Genomic DNA, 19,715 nt, shown 5'->3' with positions numbered 1-19,715 from the left:
GATAGATGTGACGGAAGATGAAGGGAAATGGAGGAGAGATATCGAGGAGAATGTTTATGGGTGTACTAGGTAAAAGGAAGACAAACAGGTGATGGATGTGACGGAAGATACAGAAAACAAAGGAAGATGGAGGATGTAAGACAGTCTCTTTATCCGTACTATTAACTCAAGACAGAAACCAACACATCAATATTGCACTTGCTATCATATTATATATTACTAACTTAACCCACAATGTGTACGGTGTATAACTTGTAAGAAAATAACAATAATGATAAAAAGGAAGGAAATGGTGAAGAGAAGGTTGATTGATGAATTGAAGGACAAACAAGAGACGAATGTGGCAGAAGAAGAAAAGAAGAAAATACTGCAGAAGGTTTATGGGTGTAATGAAGGAAGACAAGGCAATGATGAATGTGATTCGGAAATAGACAGATGGCAATTGTAGCAATTAGGTGGTACATAGTAGCGAACCTCTGACGTAAGCAACGCAAGGTGATTAAATAAATTTCTACATCAGCGAGGACAGTGGTAATAATTTAGTGATTGTACTGATAATGATATAAAAAATAGATAAATAAGTAAATAAATAAATAAATTTCACAAGGGTTACATTTATAAAGAATGCCAAAGCCAAAACCATTAAATAAAGCTGCCATTTTTTGTAGTTATGAAGATAATGATAATGATGAGTAAAAAAGAAAAAAAAAATAGTGATAGTAACGATGATAATGAAACAAAAAGAAAGGGTACCTTTCGTTAAAGTCAGAAAGAAGTTAATGAGAAACATTGTATGGATTTTTGTTTTGTTTATATAGTTACAAAGGCAATGATAATAATAGTAATAATAAGTGATTGTGATTATAATAGTTAGACCAGAAAGGCTCTATTTTTGTTTGAGTTAGAAATTAATGAGAAACACTATGGAAAACATAATCTGACACTTATACATTTATTTTTACACTAACGAAGGTTAAGATGACGATAATGGCAATATTCTACCTGCCCGCGTGCCGGACTGGTAATAGCGATGCTGGTAATGAGGATCAGGATACCACGAATAAAGTCCAGATAAACTCAAAAAATGAAGTGACATATGAAGAGAATCATTCCGCCACTCTTCAGTACGATAATGGTAGTAAGTGATACAAACAGCAGCAGCAGCAGCAGCAGCAGCAGCAGCAACAACAACAACAACAACAACAACAACAACAACAACAACAACAACAACAACAACAACAACAACAACAACGATAATAATAATAATAATAATAATAATAATAATAAGAAGAAGAAGAAGAAGAAGAAGAAGAAGAAGAAGAAGAAGAAGAAGAAGAAGAAGAAGAAGAAGAAGAAAAGAATAGCAATGATACTAACATCACGAAAGATTTAATACAAGCTCATACACGTCACGACAAGAAGGGAGAAAGAGAAAGAGAAGAAAATAAAGTACACAAAATTAATGAAAAAAAAGTAAAAGAAAAAGGAAGAAAAAATAACTTTAGGCTTGCATACGTAACACAAACCTAATCATTCTCTCTCTCTCTCTCTCTCTCTCTCTCTCTCTCTCTCTCTCTCTCTCTCTCTAATTACAGGCAGATCAGCTTTTCATCTTAATTAAGGGGAGATGAAATCATAAACCCCATCCTGGCAGCGCGTATGAGGCAGGCGTGCTGGGAGTCTGTCATCAACGTGACCGCGCCGCCCCTCCCGCCAGCCACCCACCCAGCCAGCCAGCCAACCCAACGTGACGGGAATCGATGTGGTGCCTGCGGCCGCACTCCCGCTGCCAGACCCCTCACGCCCCACTACCTTACCTAACGCCGCGCCGTGCACCTCGCCACCACTGTTTCCAGAAGCCACGCGGGTGATTAGCCATGTTCTAAAGTGTTTTTTTTTCTAGTTAATGATGCAGAGCTCTTGTCAAACTAACACTGGAATTGTGCACAAACTTAATAAATTCCCGTGCACCTCTCCAGGACTGTTTTCAGAGGTCACGCGGATGATTTGTCTAGTTCTCAATAGTGTTCTCTCTCTCTCTCTCTCTCTCTCGTTATTGGTGCAGAATTATTATCAAACTAACTAGGATTGTGAATACAGCACTGATGATCTTAATAACTTCCCGCCCACCTCTCCACGACTATTTTCAAAGGCCACACGGATGATTTGTCAGGTTATCACTGGTGATTTTCACGTTGGTGATACACGATGCTTATAAGATCAAAGCTACAATTGAGAGTGCATCCTTGATAACCTTAGCTTTCACTACGACCTGTTAAAAGTGTAGCGTCTGTACAGTTGACACTATAATCATGTAAACACATTTTTTTTAATCTTAATAATCTCTACTAAAGCCTATTAAAATTGTGGTTTTTGTACAGCAATCACTGAAATTATGAATACATCCTTTAATGAGTTCCACTAAAGCCGGTTAAAAGCGTAGTCTTCTACAGTCAACAATTAAAGTCATGAAAACATCCTTAATGATTGTAATAGCCTCCTCTAAAGCAAGTAAACATTCTTCGAAAACCTGACAAATTCCATTACAACCTGGCGGAAGTGTTGTCTTCGTTAAACTAACAATGGAACCATGAAGGCAAACCCGAACAACTTCCATCGGAGCCTGTTGAAACAAGTCGAGGAAAGACACTGAAACTTTCGAGAGCACATTAATATCAACACGTTAAGCAAACACACACAAACCAAAATCATCCAAACACTGCCAAAACTGTCCAGAATGAAGCAGAAGGCGTGGACAGTTAAAACCCTCTCACTGCGATTTGTTATATCTTTTCGTAATCACAACACTTCAGGACATTTCTCTTGTTCCATAGTCACCTATAAACCTTTTGCTGACTAGAAGACGAAAAACATCTTGTCAAGACTTTGTGCAATGTCGTCAGTGTTGCCAGTTGTATATCGCAGTGAAAGGATTAATTAAGGAAGCTTGTGATTATCAAGCTTAGCATTTAGGGAGGGGCAATGGCTACAGGTTGAGGGTCGATAAAAAGTAGACTTGTAAAAAGAAAGAGGAAGAAACTGACGCTCAAGGGAAAAATGGCTTGTACAGACTCAATGATCAGCTTGATAGTGCTGAATGAATAGGAGACTTGAAAAGGAGGATTGATCAATGCGTGGGAAGGGGTAACAGGTGAGGTGAGGTTAGGTTAGAAGAAAACAGGAAGAAACTGACGCTCGAATAAAGTGGAAAGTGAACGGAATACACTCAATTATCAGACTTTAAGTGTTCAATGAATAGGGTGTCAAAAGATGATCACAGCAATGCGTGGACGGGGATAACAGGTGAGGTGTGGTTAGGTTAGAAGAAAATAGGAAGAAACTGACGCTCAAACAAAGTGGAAGATGACCGGAATACACTCAATGACCTGTTAGTGCTGAGTGAATAGAAAGTGTCAAAAGATGATTACAGCAATGCGTGGGTGTCGGTACGGTGCGCTGACACGTTTTATAAAGACTGCCACGTGCAGGCCCGCTGGCTTCTTGCACCTTCCCTTATGCGCTCGTGTTCTCGTGTTCCTGGTGGGCAAGAACAGTGAAGGAAAGTGATAATACAATTAAAGAAGCAATTTCATTAGGAAATAAAGTTAATGTCTAGTCAATAAATTATTCATTTATGTCTTGTGTTCCAGAGGAATGTAACTTTTTTTTACGACGACGACGAAGAAGAAAAAGAAAAGTAAAAGAAAAAGATGAAGAAAGAAAGAAAAACGAGAAAGTAAGAAAAAGAAAAAATAAGAAAAGAAAATATCTACTTTTCCAACAACCAAAAATAAGAAACATCAACAACAACAACAGAGAAGAAAAAAGAAAAAAAAATCCACTTTCCAGCAACTAAGACGAAAGAGAAGGAAACAAGCAAAGGCGACAGGGAAGAGAAGAAAACAAGAGGAGGAGACAGGAAAGTGAAGACAAGTAAAAGAGACTGGAAAGAGAAGAAAACAAGAAGAGATAGGAGAGAGAAGAAAGAAGAGACAGGGAAGAGAAACAGAAACTAAGTGAACTCACGCAAATAACTTCGGTTCGCTAATTACATACAATCTATCCTGAATAACATTGTACCTGATTCTAGTAGTAATTAGAGCGACAGGTAACCAAACTCCTCAACTTTTCTTTCTTCTTTTCTTCTTCACTTTCCCTCCTTCGATCCCCCCACACTTTTTTTTTCTCTCTCTTTCTCTTTCCTCTGTTTATATTTGTAAAATTTCCTCCTTTTTTAACTTCCTCTTTTTCTTTTTTCTTCTTTTCGTTCCTCTTTTTCTTTTAATTTTCAACTTTCATCACGTTTTCGTGATTTTTCCCTTTGCTTATCTTCTTCTATTTCTTTTTTTCATTCAAATTTTTCTTAATTTTAGTAGTAGTAGTAGTAGTAGTAGTAGTAGTAGTAGTAGTAGTAGTAGTGGCAGTAGTAGGCTGTAGTAGTACGTAGTAGTAATAGTAAATAAAAAATATAACAGTAAAACTAATTACAAATAACGAGATAAACAACAACAAAAAAGAAAGAAATAAGGAAAGAAACAAAGGAAGAAAAGAAAAAGAATGAAAGGAAAGAAAAAGAAAAATCAAAGCAACCAACCAAACACAAGAAAACAAAAAATAAACCGCAACAAGAACAACAGAGACGAACATCAAGAAAAAAAAGACAAGAACAGAACCAGAGAGAGAGAGAGAGAGAGAGAGAGAGAGAGAGAGAGAGAGAGAGAGAGAGAGAGAGAGAGAGAGAGAGAGAATGTCAAAACAGCCGAAAAAAACAGCACCACTACCACCACCACCACCACCACCAACAACAACAACAACAACAACAACAACAATAACAACAGCAGCAGCAGCAGCAGCAGCAGCAGCAGCAGGAGCCATAGCACGCAAACATACGCCTTGGACACGTGCCCCATCAGAATGCACCTCATTACCGCTACACACTCGACAAAAGAAACCATTAGGCATGACGGTAACCGGCCAGCCTCCTAGGAACCCCGGGGGCAGAAAGAGAGAGAGAGAGAGAGAGAGAGAGAGAGAGAGAGAGAGAGAGAGAGAGAGAGAGAGAGAGAGAGAGAGAGAGAGAGAGAGAGAGAGCATTTTACAGGTGTTCATGCGCTAACAATAATTCAGGTGAGATAGTTGTCTATAACTGATAGATTCTGGTGTTATATTCATATGGGGTTTCATATCTATCTGTCTGTCTGTCTGTCTACCTTTCTGTCTGTCTGTCTGTGTCTACCTGTCTTTCGTATATCAATTGAGATGTTAACGTCGTTTTTTTTTTAAGTATAATATTTTTTACTTTCTTTTATTTATGTATTTCATCTTTTCCTTTCTCTCCCCCTCCCCCCCCCCTCTCTCTTTCTCTCTCGAATGTCTCGATTTTGCATTACTTCTCGTTCCCGTTACTTAACTTTCCTCATCCATCTCTTAACTTCCTTTATAACCTTTTTATCTTTCTTGTTCCACTTCTCTCGTGCGTCCTGTACATTCTCTCTCTCTCTCTCTCTCTCTCTCTCTCTCCTTGCAGTGACTCAATTTTATTTTCTGCCTACCTTCCTGCCTTATAACATTTATCCACCGACCTCATTTTCAACCCCTGTCCCCCCATTTTAATCACCATCGCCGCCAGCTGTCACAGTCCCCTCCCAACATCCTTTATTTCATCAGCGCGCGGTGCGTCACACACGCGAATGACGTCAGCTGTCCTCCAGTGAGCCAAGCCGCCAATTTCCCTCGTGGGTAAGAGAGCGGAAGGGAGAGAGGGAGAGGGAGTGAGGGAGGGAAGGAGAGGCCGTAGACTTGCCTGCCTTAAATGGTGTGTGACGCAAGTTCCAGCCTCCAGTGTGTGTTCTGTCCAATGCAATCACGCGTCACCTTGAGTACTGACTGACTGGGAAGGTCTGCTGTGGCCCCGTATTCTGAGACACTTCGCCACATCTCCACTCCGCTACATTCAAAAGACTATCTCTCTCTCTAGCGTATGTAGAGGAAACCTACACAATAGGTACACATCAAACAACCACACTCTGGTAGGTACAGGGTACGAGAAAGATTTGGGAGTTATAATTAGCTCTGAACTCCGTCTCGGGAAACAATGCATAGAAGCCAGAAACAAGGCAAATAGGGTACTAGGATTCATTTTTAGGAGTGTTAAAAGTAGAAGGCCGGAAGTAATATTAAAGTTATACTTGGCGCTGGTCAGACTTCATCTAGACTACGCTCTGCAGTTCTGGTCCCCACATTACAGGAAAGATATAGGTCTATTAGAATCAGTACAGAGGAGAATGACTAAAAGGATACAGGGGATGAGGAGTATTCCTTAGGAGGCGAGGTTGAAGCTGTTAAATTTACATTCTCTAGAGAGACGTAGGTTAAGAGGGGACCTGATAGAAGTCTTTAAGTGGTATAAGGGTTATAACAAGGGAGATGCAAGCAAAATTCTTAGGATCAGCAACCAGGGTAGAACAAGAAATAACGGGTTCAAGCTTAAAAAAATTAGGTTTAGGAAGGAGATAGGAAAAAATTGGTTCTCAAATAGAGTGGTAGACGAGTGGAACGGACTCAGTAATCATGTAGTTAGTGCTAGGACACTACAGAGCTTTAAGAGAAGATTAGACAAGTTTATGGATGGGGATAACAGATGGAAATAGGTAGGTGTGTTTCATACAGGGACTGCCACGTGTAAGCCTGGTCGCTTCTTGCAGCTTCCCTTATTTCTTATGTTCTTATGTTCTCTCTCTCTCTCTCTCTCTCTCTCTCTCTCTCTCTCTTAGGTGTTATTAATAGAAACACTCATGGCTAATCATGCTTTTTTTTTTTTTATAGTAGTGAGAGAGCAAGGTGTTTCAGAATGCGGGCTGGGCTGGTCTGCAGTTGGGCCGAGAAACAGCGAGGGGTGTATTGCCGTACGTATCCTCAAACACTTAGGGCACTTGTCGCCGCTACTGTTAATAGGTTGTGGTGGGAGTTACTAGAGGTTTTCAAGGATGGGCGATTTTGTATGATTTTAGTGACAGTATAACAATGATCATGTACTTTTAACGGATTCTTGTGGAAAATATTGGGATTTTCAAGGGGCCTTTTTTTAATTTTATTCCAGTGGTAACGGGGTAGTCACGGAAGTTTTCATGGGTGTGGGGGCTTCAAGGGAGCTTTGTGTGATTCTCGTGGTATTCATCAAGCATTCTGCACTTCACCTCAGAAAGGATCGTTTTTGTTTTTTGAGGGCGTGACTCTCGTGGTGATAAAACATGACTTTTCTGCTTTTAATTGGTGGTGTGTGCCATTCCGTTTTTTCGTTCCAATATTAGTTTAACAAGAATCCTGCAACAATGACTGGAGAAATACTCGAGAGAACCTGACATCCTCGTAGCCTGAAGGAGGAGCAATGCGTGCTGGTGATCCTTGTGGTTATTATAGTATTTTTCCCTTCTATTAATTTTCGTGCGGTTTTTTTTTAATGCTTTGGCTTAGGGAGAGGCAAATGTGTTGTGTGTTGGTTATTCTGAAGACTAACCAATGCTATGTGTTCTTTCTCTCTTGTCACTTTTTTTTTTTTTTCTTTTCATCGATCTACATCTCTCTATTTTTCCATCCATGTACTTCCCACGTCACGTTCCCCAATGCCGCCGTGAGAACACTTAATATAACAAGTGGTACATTCATCCCGTTCTTCTCCACCCTGCAATGTATTACTACTACAGTTCAGCGTTACTTTCCTAACCACCAGCTTAATTAAGGAAACACAAGACAAAATGTTAACTAAAGACAATATATTACATGAAGAGAAAGTGTGGAAAAATTGGAACGAATCAATATGAGAAAAATGTAGTAATAATAATAATAATAATAGTAATAATAATAATAATAATAATAATTATAGTAATAATAATAATAATAATAATAGTCACCATTATTTCAGTCATATATTTGTACATAGAAACCTGACTATTAACATATAATTTTTAACTCTTTCACAGCAGGAGGAGGAGGAGGAGGAGGACGAGGAGGAGGAGGAGGAGGAGGAGGAGGAGGAGGAGATGGAGGAGACAAACCCTATTTTAACCCTACATTCCCTTTGTAGTCCCTCCTGCAGTAACCTTTTCCCATGACCTTTCTGGATGACCTAACACGACCCACACACACACACCTGATTTTGGACACAACCTTGCTGGTGTGACTCAAGCAGATCGGGTCAACATATCTCTCTCTCTCTCTCTCTCTCTCTCTCTCTCTCTCTTTTGACCTTGCTTGAGTGCGCATGGTAAGATTAGGATGATTGACTAGTAATGTGACCTTACCTGATCCTGAATGGCAATGATGACCTCAAGATTATACTAAAATACCCCACACTCCTTCCATTCCTTTCTTCTATCCATCTATCTATATACCAGGTCAGGCAGGCCAGGCAAAGCACCACACACACACACACGCACACACCCACACTCATTCACACTCCTATCCCCATCAGCCCCAGGTGGAAAGGGACAGTCTTGTGGACCACTGTACTACATCCTTTCTTAGTTCAGCAAATATTCCACCCACCTTCCCTCATCTACATGTGTCTATTGCCAGCCGTGACCTGCTTCTTATTCATAGCAGGGGAATCTATCAAATCCATCACCTGCCCTCCTCCTTCTCCCCCTTTGGACCTTGTATGAAAACAGGTCTGTCTGCCCCTCTGTCAATCATTCAATCAGCTGCTCTATTCTGAGATGCATTCCTCGTTCCTCCCTTCACTGTGTTTCGTCAATGTACCTTCTCTCTCTCTCTCTCTCTCTCTCTCTCTCTCTCTCTCTCTCTCTCTCTCTCTCTCTGCGTATCACTATTTGAGCCTTGCAAGAAAGTGTCTTTATCAAATTAGTCAATTGATTAATTACCTAATCAATTGTTTTATTTTAATGACTCTTCCTTGCATCTGTCCTGCTATTTCCAATCAAACACAACTTTTTTTTTCCTTCATCACTTCTTCGGTATTGTAAGAGTGTGTGTCTGTCAACCAATCAGTCAGTTAATCAGTCACTCTATTCTGATACCTATTACTTGCACCTCCCCTACTATTTCTCTCTCCAAACATAACCACTTTTTTTCTACTTTACTTCTTGAAACTTGCAAGGAAGTGACTCCATCTATCCATCCATTAATCACTCAGTCACTCACTACTTCCTTTTCATTTCCACACTTTGAACCTCCCTCAACTGTTGCTTTCCACATAAAACCTTTCTTCCATCACTTCTTGAGAATTGTGAGAAAGAAGCTCTAGACATCTATTACTCCATCAAACTCTATTCTATCCTATCCATCTACCTTCCTCACCAGACATGACCATAACCCTTTCTTCTCCATTTATACATCAATCAATTTATATTTTGCCCTATCGACCAAACACATCTATACCCTTTTCATCTTCTCAATCTGGACATCAATTCATCAATTTCTGCTCCTCGCCAAAAAAAAAAAAAAAAAAAAAAAAAAAAAAAAAAACATCTTTTCTTCTCCATTTACACATCTATTAATCAAGCAATTTCAATCCTTCAAACACATACATTCATATTCCTTTCCTTCCTCTACCAAACAAACCAACCTCAGCCAGTCCATCCACTGACACACACCAAACCAACCATCCATCCCACAATCCGCAATAACCACCACCACTACTCCCGCCACCACCACTGCTACCTTCTACATAACAGCACCAGGGGGGACTTACTGGGGAAGTCAGGGAGAGAAGGGTGTTAGAGTCTCCCACACACACACACACACACATCCGCAGTACTGTCTTATCCCAGTGTCACTCTTCTTTCACTGCTACTAATTCTGCTGATGATGATGCTGATGCTCCTGCTGGTGGATCCCCTGCTTTTAGAAGTCCCAGGATACCTCATCATTCAGGCTTGTTTCCTCCAGAGTCTTCTCCAGGAGGTCAGGTATTACATCACCTAAAGAAGGGGAAGGAGGAGGAGGCTGGTGAGTATGTGTTGAGTGTACAGCAAACTTTCAAAGGCACATGACATACAGTATCTGCTGAAGAAGGGGAAGAAGAGGAGACAGATGATTATGTGTCAAGTCTATAGCATAGCTTTCAAAGGCACATGACACTGCATATTCTTCACTGAAGAAGGGGAAGAAGGAGGGGCAAGCAAATGTGTTGAGTCTACAGTATTCAGATATTGTGTCTCCTGAAGAAGGAGCAGGAGGAAGGTAGTGAGTATATAATGAGTCTACAAAGATATGTAACATTATTATTATTCTTGAGAGAGAGAGAGAGAGAGAGAGAGAGAGAGAGAGAGAGAGAGAGAGAGAGAGAGAGAGAGAGAGAGAGAGAGAGAGAGAGAGAGAGAGAGAGAGAGAGAGAGAGAGAGAGAGAGAGAGAGAGAGAGAGAGAGAGAGAACATGACTTAAAGTGAGAAAAACAAGTAATGAAAAAGAGGCAACTTTTCAAAGACAAAGAGAATGACAAAAAAGTAAACAAGTGCAAGACAACAAGAGGAAGGAGAAACAAACAACCAAGACATATTTCAGACCAAGTAAACCAAAGAAGGAAGGGAAAAAAGAAAACAACTAGGAATAAACAAACACAAAAGTCACAACAAACATTCTGAGCCTCACCGATATCAGTCTGCTGGTTCAGGGGGACAACAGGATGCAGGTACTGGGGGAGATTACTGTTAAACTTCCTGGTCTGCCTGACGAAGGGGTGGCTGAGGAGGTCGCTTGCCGAGGGCCTCTCATCCGGGAAGCGAGCCAGCGCGCGGGAAACAAAATCATGGGCGGAGGGAGTGAAGAGACGCTGCGTGATGGCAAGGCTGGTCAGGTTCCCGCCAACACTGCCACCAACACCTGAGTCTGTTGTCATTCCTGTGGGTGGTGGCAGGGGGTCAAGGTGTTGCTGTGTTGTGTGTTTGTGATGTGGTTTGTGTATGTATTGTTTTTGTTGTGGTGTGAAGGTGGTGCTGTGTTGTTTGTAAGTGGTGTGTGTGTGATGGTGTTTCATTAGTTACATTGTATGTTGTGTGTTGCCGTTGTTTTTAAGGGTGTGAAGAAAGTGTTATTGTGTTGCCTGTTAGTGGTCAAATAGTGTTTTGCCTGCTGTACTGTTGTTGTCATTTTTAGTAATGTGAATGAGTTGTCATGTTTGTGAGTGGTGAGTTTATGGTGTTGTATGGTGATGTAAGGGTGACTGACAAGTACACACTAAGACAATACAACTTCAAGACAAAATTAAATTACTAAAGAAAAGAGGAAACAAGGAAAAAACATGACTCAAAGTAAAAATTAAACCCTATATTATACTCTCACACACATATAAGGACACACAACTTCAAGACAAAATAACAGAAAAGATGAAAAAAAGAAAAAGTAACGAAACCCTACACACACACACACATAGACACACAAGACAAAATAACAGAAAAAATGGAAAAAAAAAAAGACAAAATAAAGCAAAACCACACACACACACACACACACACACACATACACACACACACACACACACCTTGTCCATTCTCAGTGGAGTGCACGGTGGAGGCATCAAAGAGGAAGGGGACGCGATCTTCCAGCTTCTCCAGCAGCATGAGCGTGGAGGGAATGTCTCGGTAAGGCACCTCACCGTTGCCCAACTCACACACTGTGATGCCCACACTGTACACATCACTGTTCTCACTGTAGCCATGCAGGTCCTGGGGGAGGTGGTGAGATGGGAGTGTGAGGATGAGTTGGTATGATGAGACATTGGATTAAATTACCAGGGTTTTGACTGAATGATTGATTGCATTTAGCCATCAAGCAATTTACATTATTTACAAGTGATGCATGAAACAGTGGGCAGTGGTATGTGTGGGTGCCTCCTCACCTGTGCCAGGAGCTCCGGGCTGGCCCAGTTGAGGTTGTAGCGTGCCTCCAGGGGGTAGCAGTGCACCGTCTTCTTCCAGTGGGTGCTATCATGGATGGTGGTGCTGTGCCGCAGGCCACTCAGCACCACACGACCTGAGTTGTCGATGAGGATGTGGCTTCCCCGCACTGCCCTGGAGGAGGACTTCTCACTCTTGTACTTGTGATTCTATACATGGTTATCTTTACTGTATTTCATTATTCTATTGCATTTTCATTTATTTACTTAATTTAATTTATTTTTCTGTGTGTGTGTGTGTGTGTATGTTTGTGTCGAGGGTTACAAAAATGAAAAATAAGTCTATGGCTGCATGGAGAGGCTTAAGGAGTAGTACTTTATGCCAACATTAATGTGTGAATCAGAGACATATGTAGAATATGGCACAATGACCAGGAGTGTGTACTGGAGTGTGTACAGTGGAAATGAGTGATCTGTGGAGTGACAGGCCAGAAAGAAAGAGAGAGGCATGATATGAGTGTCTGTGGAAAGTGTGTGAACAAGTGGTGGAATAAGAGCAAAGAAACACACTGAGATGACATGGCCATAACGAGAAGAATGAATGAGAAGAGTGAAGAGTGTGTAAACAAGATGCATGAGTGGAGGTGAGGGGTGGTAACAGGGGAGGAAGGCCACTCAGAGGTTGCAAGGTCAAGGTGAAGGAGTGCAGTCCAAAGGAGGTGCTGGCAGAGGCTGAGGGACTGAACCAGCATGAGAAGAGTGTTCAGATAAGGAGAGGTAGAGGCTCTTCTGCTATGATCACCCCTTGGAGAGAGTGAGTCAGTAGGAACAGGCAGATAGAGCCAGACAGACACCAGTATAAATATTTAGCACCTGTGAATGAGGGTAGAAAAGACAGATAGACAGCAGTATAAACATTTAGTACCTGTGAATAGGGATAGATAGACAAGACAGATAGATAGACAGACACCACTATAAACAAAGCACCTGTGAATGAAATGCTTGAAATGGAGGGAAGAGATAGATAGATAGACAGACAAACACCAGTATAAATATCAAACTATCTAGAATGAAGGTACATAAACAAAACAGCCAGACAGACACCAGCATAAACAAAGCACCTATGAATGATGCGCTTAGAGTGGAGGTAGGAGAGGCCCTGTAGCACCTCCTTGATCACCAGGGCAAGGGCAGGCTCTGGCAGGCCATCGCTGAAGTGCGTGGCCACCAGGCGCGAGGCGGAGGTGAAGCCCAGCAGCGGCATCACCACCCACAGCTGCTGTGACACCGGGAATGACGCCAGGTAGTGGATGATGTTGCGGTGGCGGAGCTGCCTCACTGTACGGATCTCTTGCTGTTGGGGATGTGATGTGGATGAGTGACAGGAGTGAATCTAACTAGTATCTCTTGCTGTGGATGTGGATGTGGATGAGTGATAGGACCTGAATCTAATCCCTACTACATTTTCTTTCACTTGTATGGATGAACTGCAACATTATAAGCTATGTCAACAAACACATCCACCATACACACACACACACACACACACCACCATTACACCACCACACAACCACACAATTACACTATCATACACACCCACACCCACATACCACCACCACCACAAACACCACTGCACACACCTGTATCAGCTCAAACTCATCCTCACACTTGTCCAGCTCGTAAATCTTGAGCGCCACCTGTACGTTGGTGGGTTTGTGCCGCGCCAGCCACACCGTGCCACGGCCCCCACACACTGACCCCAGAGGACTCCACACTTCATAGCTATCACTGTTGGACTCAAACGACACCATGCTAGGAGACCGTAACTCCAGGGCAAAGCTCTCGGACTTAATGCGACTCTGAAAGGGAGGGAAAAATGATAGCATGAAAGACACAAGATTTTGTAGACATGTTTGCTTATCATACAAAGAGGATGTATTGTTGTATGTTGTTTGAATGGAAAGATTTACTGTACAAATGTTCACTATAATAGAAAAGTAGAAAAAAAATTATTGTACAAAGAGATTATACTGTTGTATGCAACTTTGAATGAAAAGAATTATTATACAAATGTTCACTACAGTCCCAAACAGGAAAATAAGCATCATAAAAGGAGGATATGTTGTTGTACCAAATCTGAACAGGCTTAGTATGTATATAGTAACATACAAAGAAATACTAGATAGGTAGGGAAAAAATGTAGGTAATGTAAATATTCATGCATAATAAGAGGCTGTAATGTTAAAATGTCCAGCCTAGAAAAAAAAGTGAAAACTGGCTTAAGAAGGACTGCTCTGGGCCTCCCAATGCTTGCTGTGGCATCCAGGATATACAACACACTCTCCCTCTCACTTTCACTCTCACTCTCTCTCCCTCTTTCTGTCTATATGCATGAGTGTGACCTCTCTGTGGCTCTCTCATCTAGTTAGACACATGCACACACACACAAACACACACACAAAATACCACTCCAAGCTCTAGTGTGAACAAAACTTTATATGAAAATACTGAATTTGAAAAAAATATATATATCTGCTCTCTCTCTCTCTCTCTCTCTCTCTCTCTCTCTCACACAACAATCCAAAATCTACTTGTGGAGCAAACAATAACAAAACAATAACAACAACGTCAAGGGAACAGATACAGTACAATGCAGAAAAAAAACAGGCTGCAGCAAAATAACAGCAATAATCATGACCATCACCAACAAACACACACACACACACACACACACACACACACACACACACACACACACACACACACACACACACACACACACACACACACACACACACACAAAACCTAAAACACTACACAAAACAACAACAAAAGAACACACACACAGACACACACAGAACAAGACAAAACACTGCAGCAACTACCAGCAAGCAGTGAAGAACAAGAACACCAACACCAGCACAACACTACAACACAAGTCAATCATGCTGTGCTGCTAACACACAGGAACACTCAGCCAGGAGGGGGCTTGCTGGGGCTTACGAGGGGCTGGTAGGTTGTGTCAGTGTGGCCCAGACGGACATCCACACGCACGTCCGGGGAGACCGCCAGACTGGCTATGCGGGAGCAGGCACACGGACATTCAAGGCACGACATCACACACACCGCGGCACGAAACGGAAGTAACGATGGGTGTCTCTTTCTTTGCTGTGTCTATAGATCCCTTGTTTTTTTTTGTTTTTTTTCTGTCTTTCACTTTTTTTTCTTTCTAATGTTATAACTTTCTTCTCCTCCTCCTCAGTCTGCCTGCCACGGAAAACAATAGCTGTATGTATGTGTGAGGGCTGAGTGAGAGTATGCTGTGTTTGTCTGTGTGTGTATGTGTGTTTCCTCTTTCAATCTTACACATGTTATACAGCTTGGAAATTGTGTGTGTGTGTGTGTGTGTGTGTGTGTGTGTGTGTGTGTGTGTGTGTGTGTGTGTGTGTGTGTGTGTGTGTGTGTGTGTGTGTGTGTGTGTGTGTTTCTTTTTTCAATCTCATACATATTATAGTGTAGAACTGACAACAACATTAACAGCTATTTGTATGAAAGTCACTGAGTAAATGTGAGATGTATATGTGTGTGTAGTATGCATATCTGTCCTTTTTCCAGAATAATATAAGTTGAACACTCGAGAAATCAAGTAAATTTATTCCTCATATGATGAATTCCCTTATACTGGCACAAGGAAATGAGAAGAGCAACCATGTACATTGGGGTTCTTCAAAAAGTGTAGCATTTGCCCCTGTCCTTCTCCAAACTTGTACATACTTTTAACAGGCCCCAGCGGAAGTTATTGGCATTTTCATGGGTGTTTATGCAAAAGTTCTTTGTGTTTCTATGATGGCTCCAATAGTTGAACAGGCACTAGTGGATGTTATTAAGACCTTCAAGAGTGATTTCATATTACATAAGATAGTTTAATACAGATTCTCCACCACCAATGAGAAAAACACCCATGAGAAGCTGAGTAATCATTTCTGAATCCTCTGAAAGAAGTCCTGATGAGAGAACACAGTCTCAAGAAATGGGCTCTGGACTTCTGTGGCAGTGGAGTAATGTACTGTACTATGAAGCTGTGTACTGGGAACACCACTGGGCCAGCTGAGGGCATGCAGTAACTCTAATACACTGGACAAGGTATACACACACTCAAGGTTCAAAGTGCACTGAGATGAATCTATAAAAACTACATCTATCCACAGAAATTTGGAATGACTTGACTCACTCTCATGAATGCAGAGGTAAAGACATGGCCCAGAGTCACATAACATATTACACTCGCTTCCCTCAATCTTTCCCTCCATCTTGAGTCCTCTGATGCTGACAGTCTCCTTACAAAGCCTGACAAGTGATAGATTCTTAGCAGATCTGAGGACTTGCAACAGAGGGGAAAACACAGGAGGGAGTGTGGTGTGCTAATGAACCTCTAGCCAAGACTGTACCTCATCAGAGCACCTACACAGCACCTCCCTACACACCAGCACTGGGATACAGGCACAAGACACTATGTATCCAGCAGCTGCCTACACCCTACTGGTACCATATGCCTGTCTATCTAAGAAGCAGACCTACTCAGCTTGGCCTAACAACACAGATACTGGACAGGTATCAAAGCTGGTGTGGGTCAGCTGTCGTGACATACACTGCCTGGCTGGTCGAAGGTAAGAGTGTTCCTGAGAGGTGAGGAGGGAGGCTTGGTGGTGGCTGTCATGCTGGTGTCACTCAGGCCTCGGCGGGACCAGGGAACACGAGGGGGAGGAAGGTAAGGTTGGGTGGATCTGAGAACCTCGTTTAAACTTGATGCAAAACATGGAAAACGTAAGTAAGAGGAAAAACAGGGAGTGCCATGTGTAGGGCCACTGGCTTCTTGCAGCTTCCCTTATGTTCTCATGTTCCTGATGAGTACAAGTGGATTGCAATCTATAAATGCTATAAATGTTTAGTTTATAAATTTTGAGGTTACTGATAGCTCTATCTTTTGCCATGATACATGACTGCAAAAATTCACATTTCTAAATAAAATCTTTGAAAGTTTATCCTCAAACATATGGAATAAATCAAATGGAAAAAAAAAAAGAAAATACAAATTTTAAAAAGTCACAATCTACAAGATCTAAATTTTATGAATGGCTCTCAAGCCTTTTACAGGTGAATAATTTACCCATGATTACCTACAACTTCTATACACTTATACTTCCACTAAAGTCTCTTAAATACCTATCCAACCTAGAGAAGACAAAAAATACATCATCTGTTCCCTCTTTTCTTTCCTTCCAGTACACACAAACAGTTCACAATGCTCCGAATGTTAGACACAACTACAGCAGTGACAGAGTTAGGGAACACAACTCACTGGCAAGTCACAACACATCAGTACAGTAAGACATGGTGAATTCAACATGAAGAGCAAGAGTTGGGAGGAGCCATCTGTGAGTGCTGAAGTGTCTCTCCCCCTCCCCCTGCCTGCCTGTCTGACACTGAGGGGGCACACAGGCTGGCAGGGCTGAGATGGGAACATATAACACACTGCAACATGTGAACCAAATCAATATAAATGTGTAGGAAGAGAAGGGAAGCTACCATTAAGTTCTTTGACAGGAAAATAAACTTGTGAAAATGGTGTTGATAACTAAAAACCAATATATGTTTATAATGACAATGATACTGAAAAGAAAATGGTACCCTATAGAAAATAGATACTAAAAATGATGATAACTGTAATGGTAGCTTCAGTAAACTCCCTCCTTCAGCCTCCTGGTTTCCAATAATAGACAGACAGATGGACGGACAGACAGCCACACCCTTCACCCACCACACCCCAAGGCTCACTTTCACACTCACTCACCTACATCCTCCTGCTGGCCACCACTTCTAGTTCACGTTCCTTCTCTTAGTTTGTGGCTCCTTCCTGTAAGAATAAGTATGAAAATCAGATAAGGGAGTAAGTAAACAAAGTAAATCACCTCCTCCTCCTCCTCTTGGTATTGATATTAATCCTTTCGCCGCACGTCAATCTTTCCCATAACCATCAACTACTTTTAAGACTTTTTTTTTTTTTTTTTTGCACTAGTCTCTAAAATGTGAACTTCTGTCGTTTAGCAAAGATGAAATTATCGTTTTTGTTTTTTTCTTCATGTTCATCCAACCAATTCATTACAGTCACCCCAATGTTAACAAAAGACGAGCATTGCAATAAAAAAGTTAAAACAGCAACTATTATTCGTATTATCTGCTTTCCCTTCCTTTTATTATTATAACTACAATGAATCATGCTACCATACACTTTCTTCTACTACGAGCAAACTACAATTACTTTTACTACCACCACCACCACCACTACCACTACTATACTATTACACCCAACACTCAATCACAACAAACATCAGCTGGTCATTTCACTCCCTTACTTCCAACTCCTCACATCTAACTGACAGGAAGTGGACGGGGTCTCGTAACACTGCATACCACACGCTCACCTTCTTCACTCTAAATAACAATAATAACAGACGTACAAAAAACGCTTACCGAGATAAGACGAGAAGAACAAGGCCAAGGGAAGGCAGGGGTATTCTTGTTGATAGAGCGACTTTGCAACTCTTATGTGACTGGTTTTGGCGGTAAATTTCGTCTTTTTAACGGTACTTTATGGCTTGTTTTTTCCCTTTTTGATAGTTTTAATGGGATTAATTTTTGGTTTTTAGACTCTTATTTGATTCTTCACTTCCTTTTCCATAATACTAATGTATCAAATGTGTCTTGTATATATTGAAATAAAAAAGTTTTGTTTCCATATCTTTTGAATGATACCTCTCTTACAATATTTTGTTTTCATGTAATATCCTCCACAGCATATATATATATATTTTTCTTGATGTTCGCATCCAAATAGATTTTCTTTTCCTTTTTCCATGAACTTTAAATTAAAATCTTTGTTTATGAATATTGAAGATAATTACAATAAAAAAAATGTTTGTGAAGATAATAATGATGATAAACAGCTCTGTGGATTAATATCAGCTTTTCTGTATCACGCCCTCCCCAATCCGCATTTTCCTGTCTATTCATCACTCTAGTTTTCCTACCACAGGCCCACCTTACCTACAAACACAAATCTACGGCATACTACATACACAAACAGTTAATTATCCACCTACAGGACCTCCCAGATTCACAACTTAAATATCAATGTTCAATATTCGTTCTCATTCAACTTTAGATGGAGATTTGTTGCCAGTGAGTGGAATAAGAAAAAAAAAAAATAAAATAAATAAATCGAGGTCTGTGAAGGATGGCGCAGATTTGTCCTTCCTGATTAAAATTGGCTCACCTTGCGTGTGACGTATCCAACACTTTTCTTACTGCCACAATCAAGGATGAGAGAGAGAGAGAGAGAGAGAGAGAGAGAGAGAGAGAGAGAGAGAGAGAGAGAGAGAGAGAGAGAGAGAGAGAGAGAGAGAGAGAGAGAGAGAGAACCATTTTTTACTTGTACTATTTTCTCTTCTTACTACTATTTTCTCTTCTACTACTACTATTTTCTTATTTCTACTACTACTTCTATTTTATCTCACTTCTATACTACTACTACCACTTATGTTGTTGCTATTTTTTTCTTTACTTTTTTTTTTTTAACTTGTTACTACTATTACTTCTTCCTCTTCTACTACTACTGCTATGATACATCTATAGTATTACTAGTACATTTCTTTCCTTGTTCCTTCTATTTACTCATAAACATCAAATACTTTTTTTTATCCTGCCTTCTTATTCCTCATATTTCTCTCTCATCTCTCACACTCTGCACTAACTCAAAGCTGATTTACCAATTTATCTATCATTTTACTCCCGCATATTGTGATAG

At 40.9% G+C, this 19,715-nt stretch overlaps 1 protein-coding gene across 6 annotated transcripts; it reads right to left on the bottom strand.

The window, feature by feature from the left end:
- Window positions 1-7,757: 7,757 nt before the first annotated feature.
- On the bottom strand, window positions 7,758-18,475 carry LOC135115372 (STE20-related kinase adapter protein alpha-like). Of its 6 annotated transcripts, none has more exons than XM_064032069.1 (9): window positions 18,383-18,472; window positions 17,703-17,765; window positions 14,855-15,118; window positions 13,492-13,710; window positions 12,973-13,205; window positions 11,855-12,026; window positions 11,498-11,681; window positions 10,609-10,857; window positions 7,758-9,938 (listed from the first exon to the last, which is right to left on the bottom strand). In XM_064032069.1, the coding sequence occupies exons 3-9, from the start codon at window positions 14,966-14,968 to the stop codon at window positions 9,862-9,864; spliced, it is 1,248 nt and encodes a 415-aa protein (XP_063888139.1). In that variant the 5' UTR covers window positions 14,969-15,118; window positions 17,703-17,765; window positions 18,383-18,472; the 3' UTR covers window positions 7,758-9,861. The 6 variants fall into 6 exon arrangements, with proteins under 6 accessions (XP_063888139.1, XP_063888140.1, XP_063888142.1 ...); XM_064032070.1 differs by having other exon boundaries at window positions 14,855-15,114; XM_064032072.1 differs by lacking the exon at window positions 14,855-15,118 and having other exon boundaries at window positions 18,383-18,475.
- Window positions 18,476-19,715: the final 1,240 nt, after the last annotated feature.

The sequence above is a fragment of the Scylla paramamosain genome, chromosome 29 (assembly GCF_035594125.1).
Source record: "Scylla paramamosain isolate STU-SP2022 chromosome 29, ASM3559412v1, whole genome shotgun sequence".
In the NCBI taxonomy this organism is placed as follows: Eukaryota; Metazoa; Arthropoda; class Malacostraca; order Decapoda; family Portunidae; genus Scylla; species Scylla paramamosain.
Note: the sequence above shows the minus strand (reverse complement) of the source record. Positions and strands in the feature narration are given on the sequence as shown.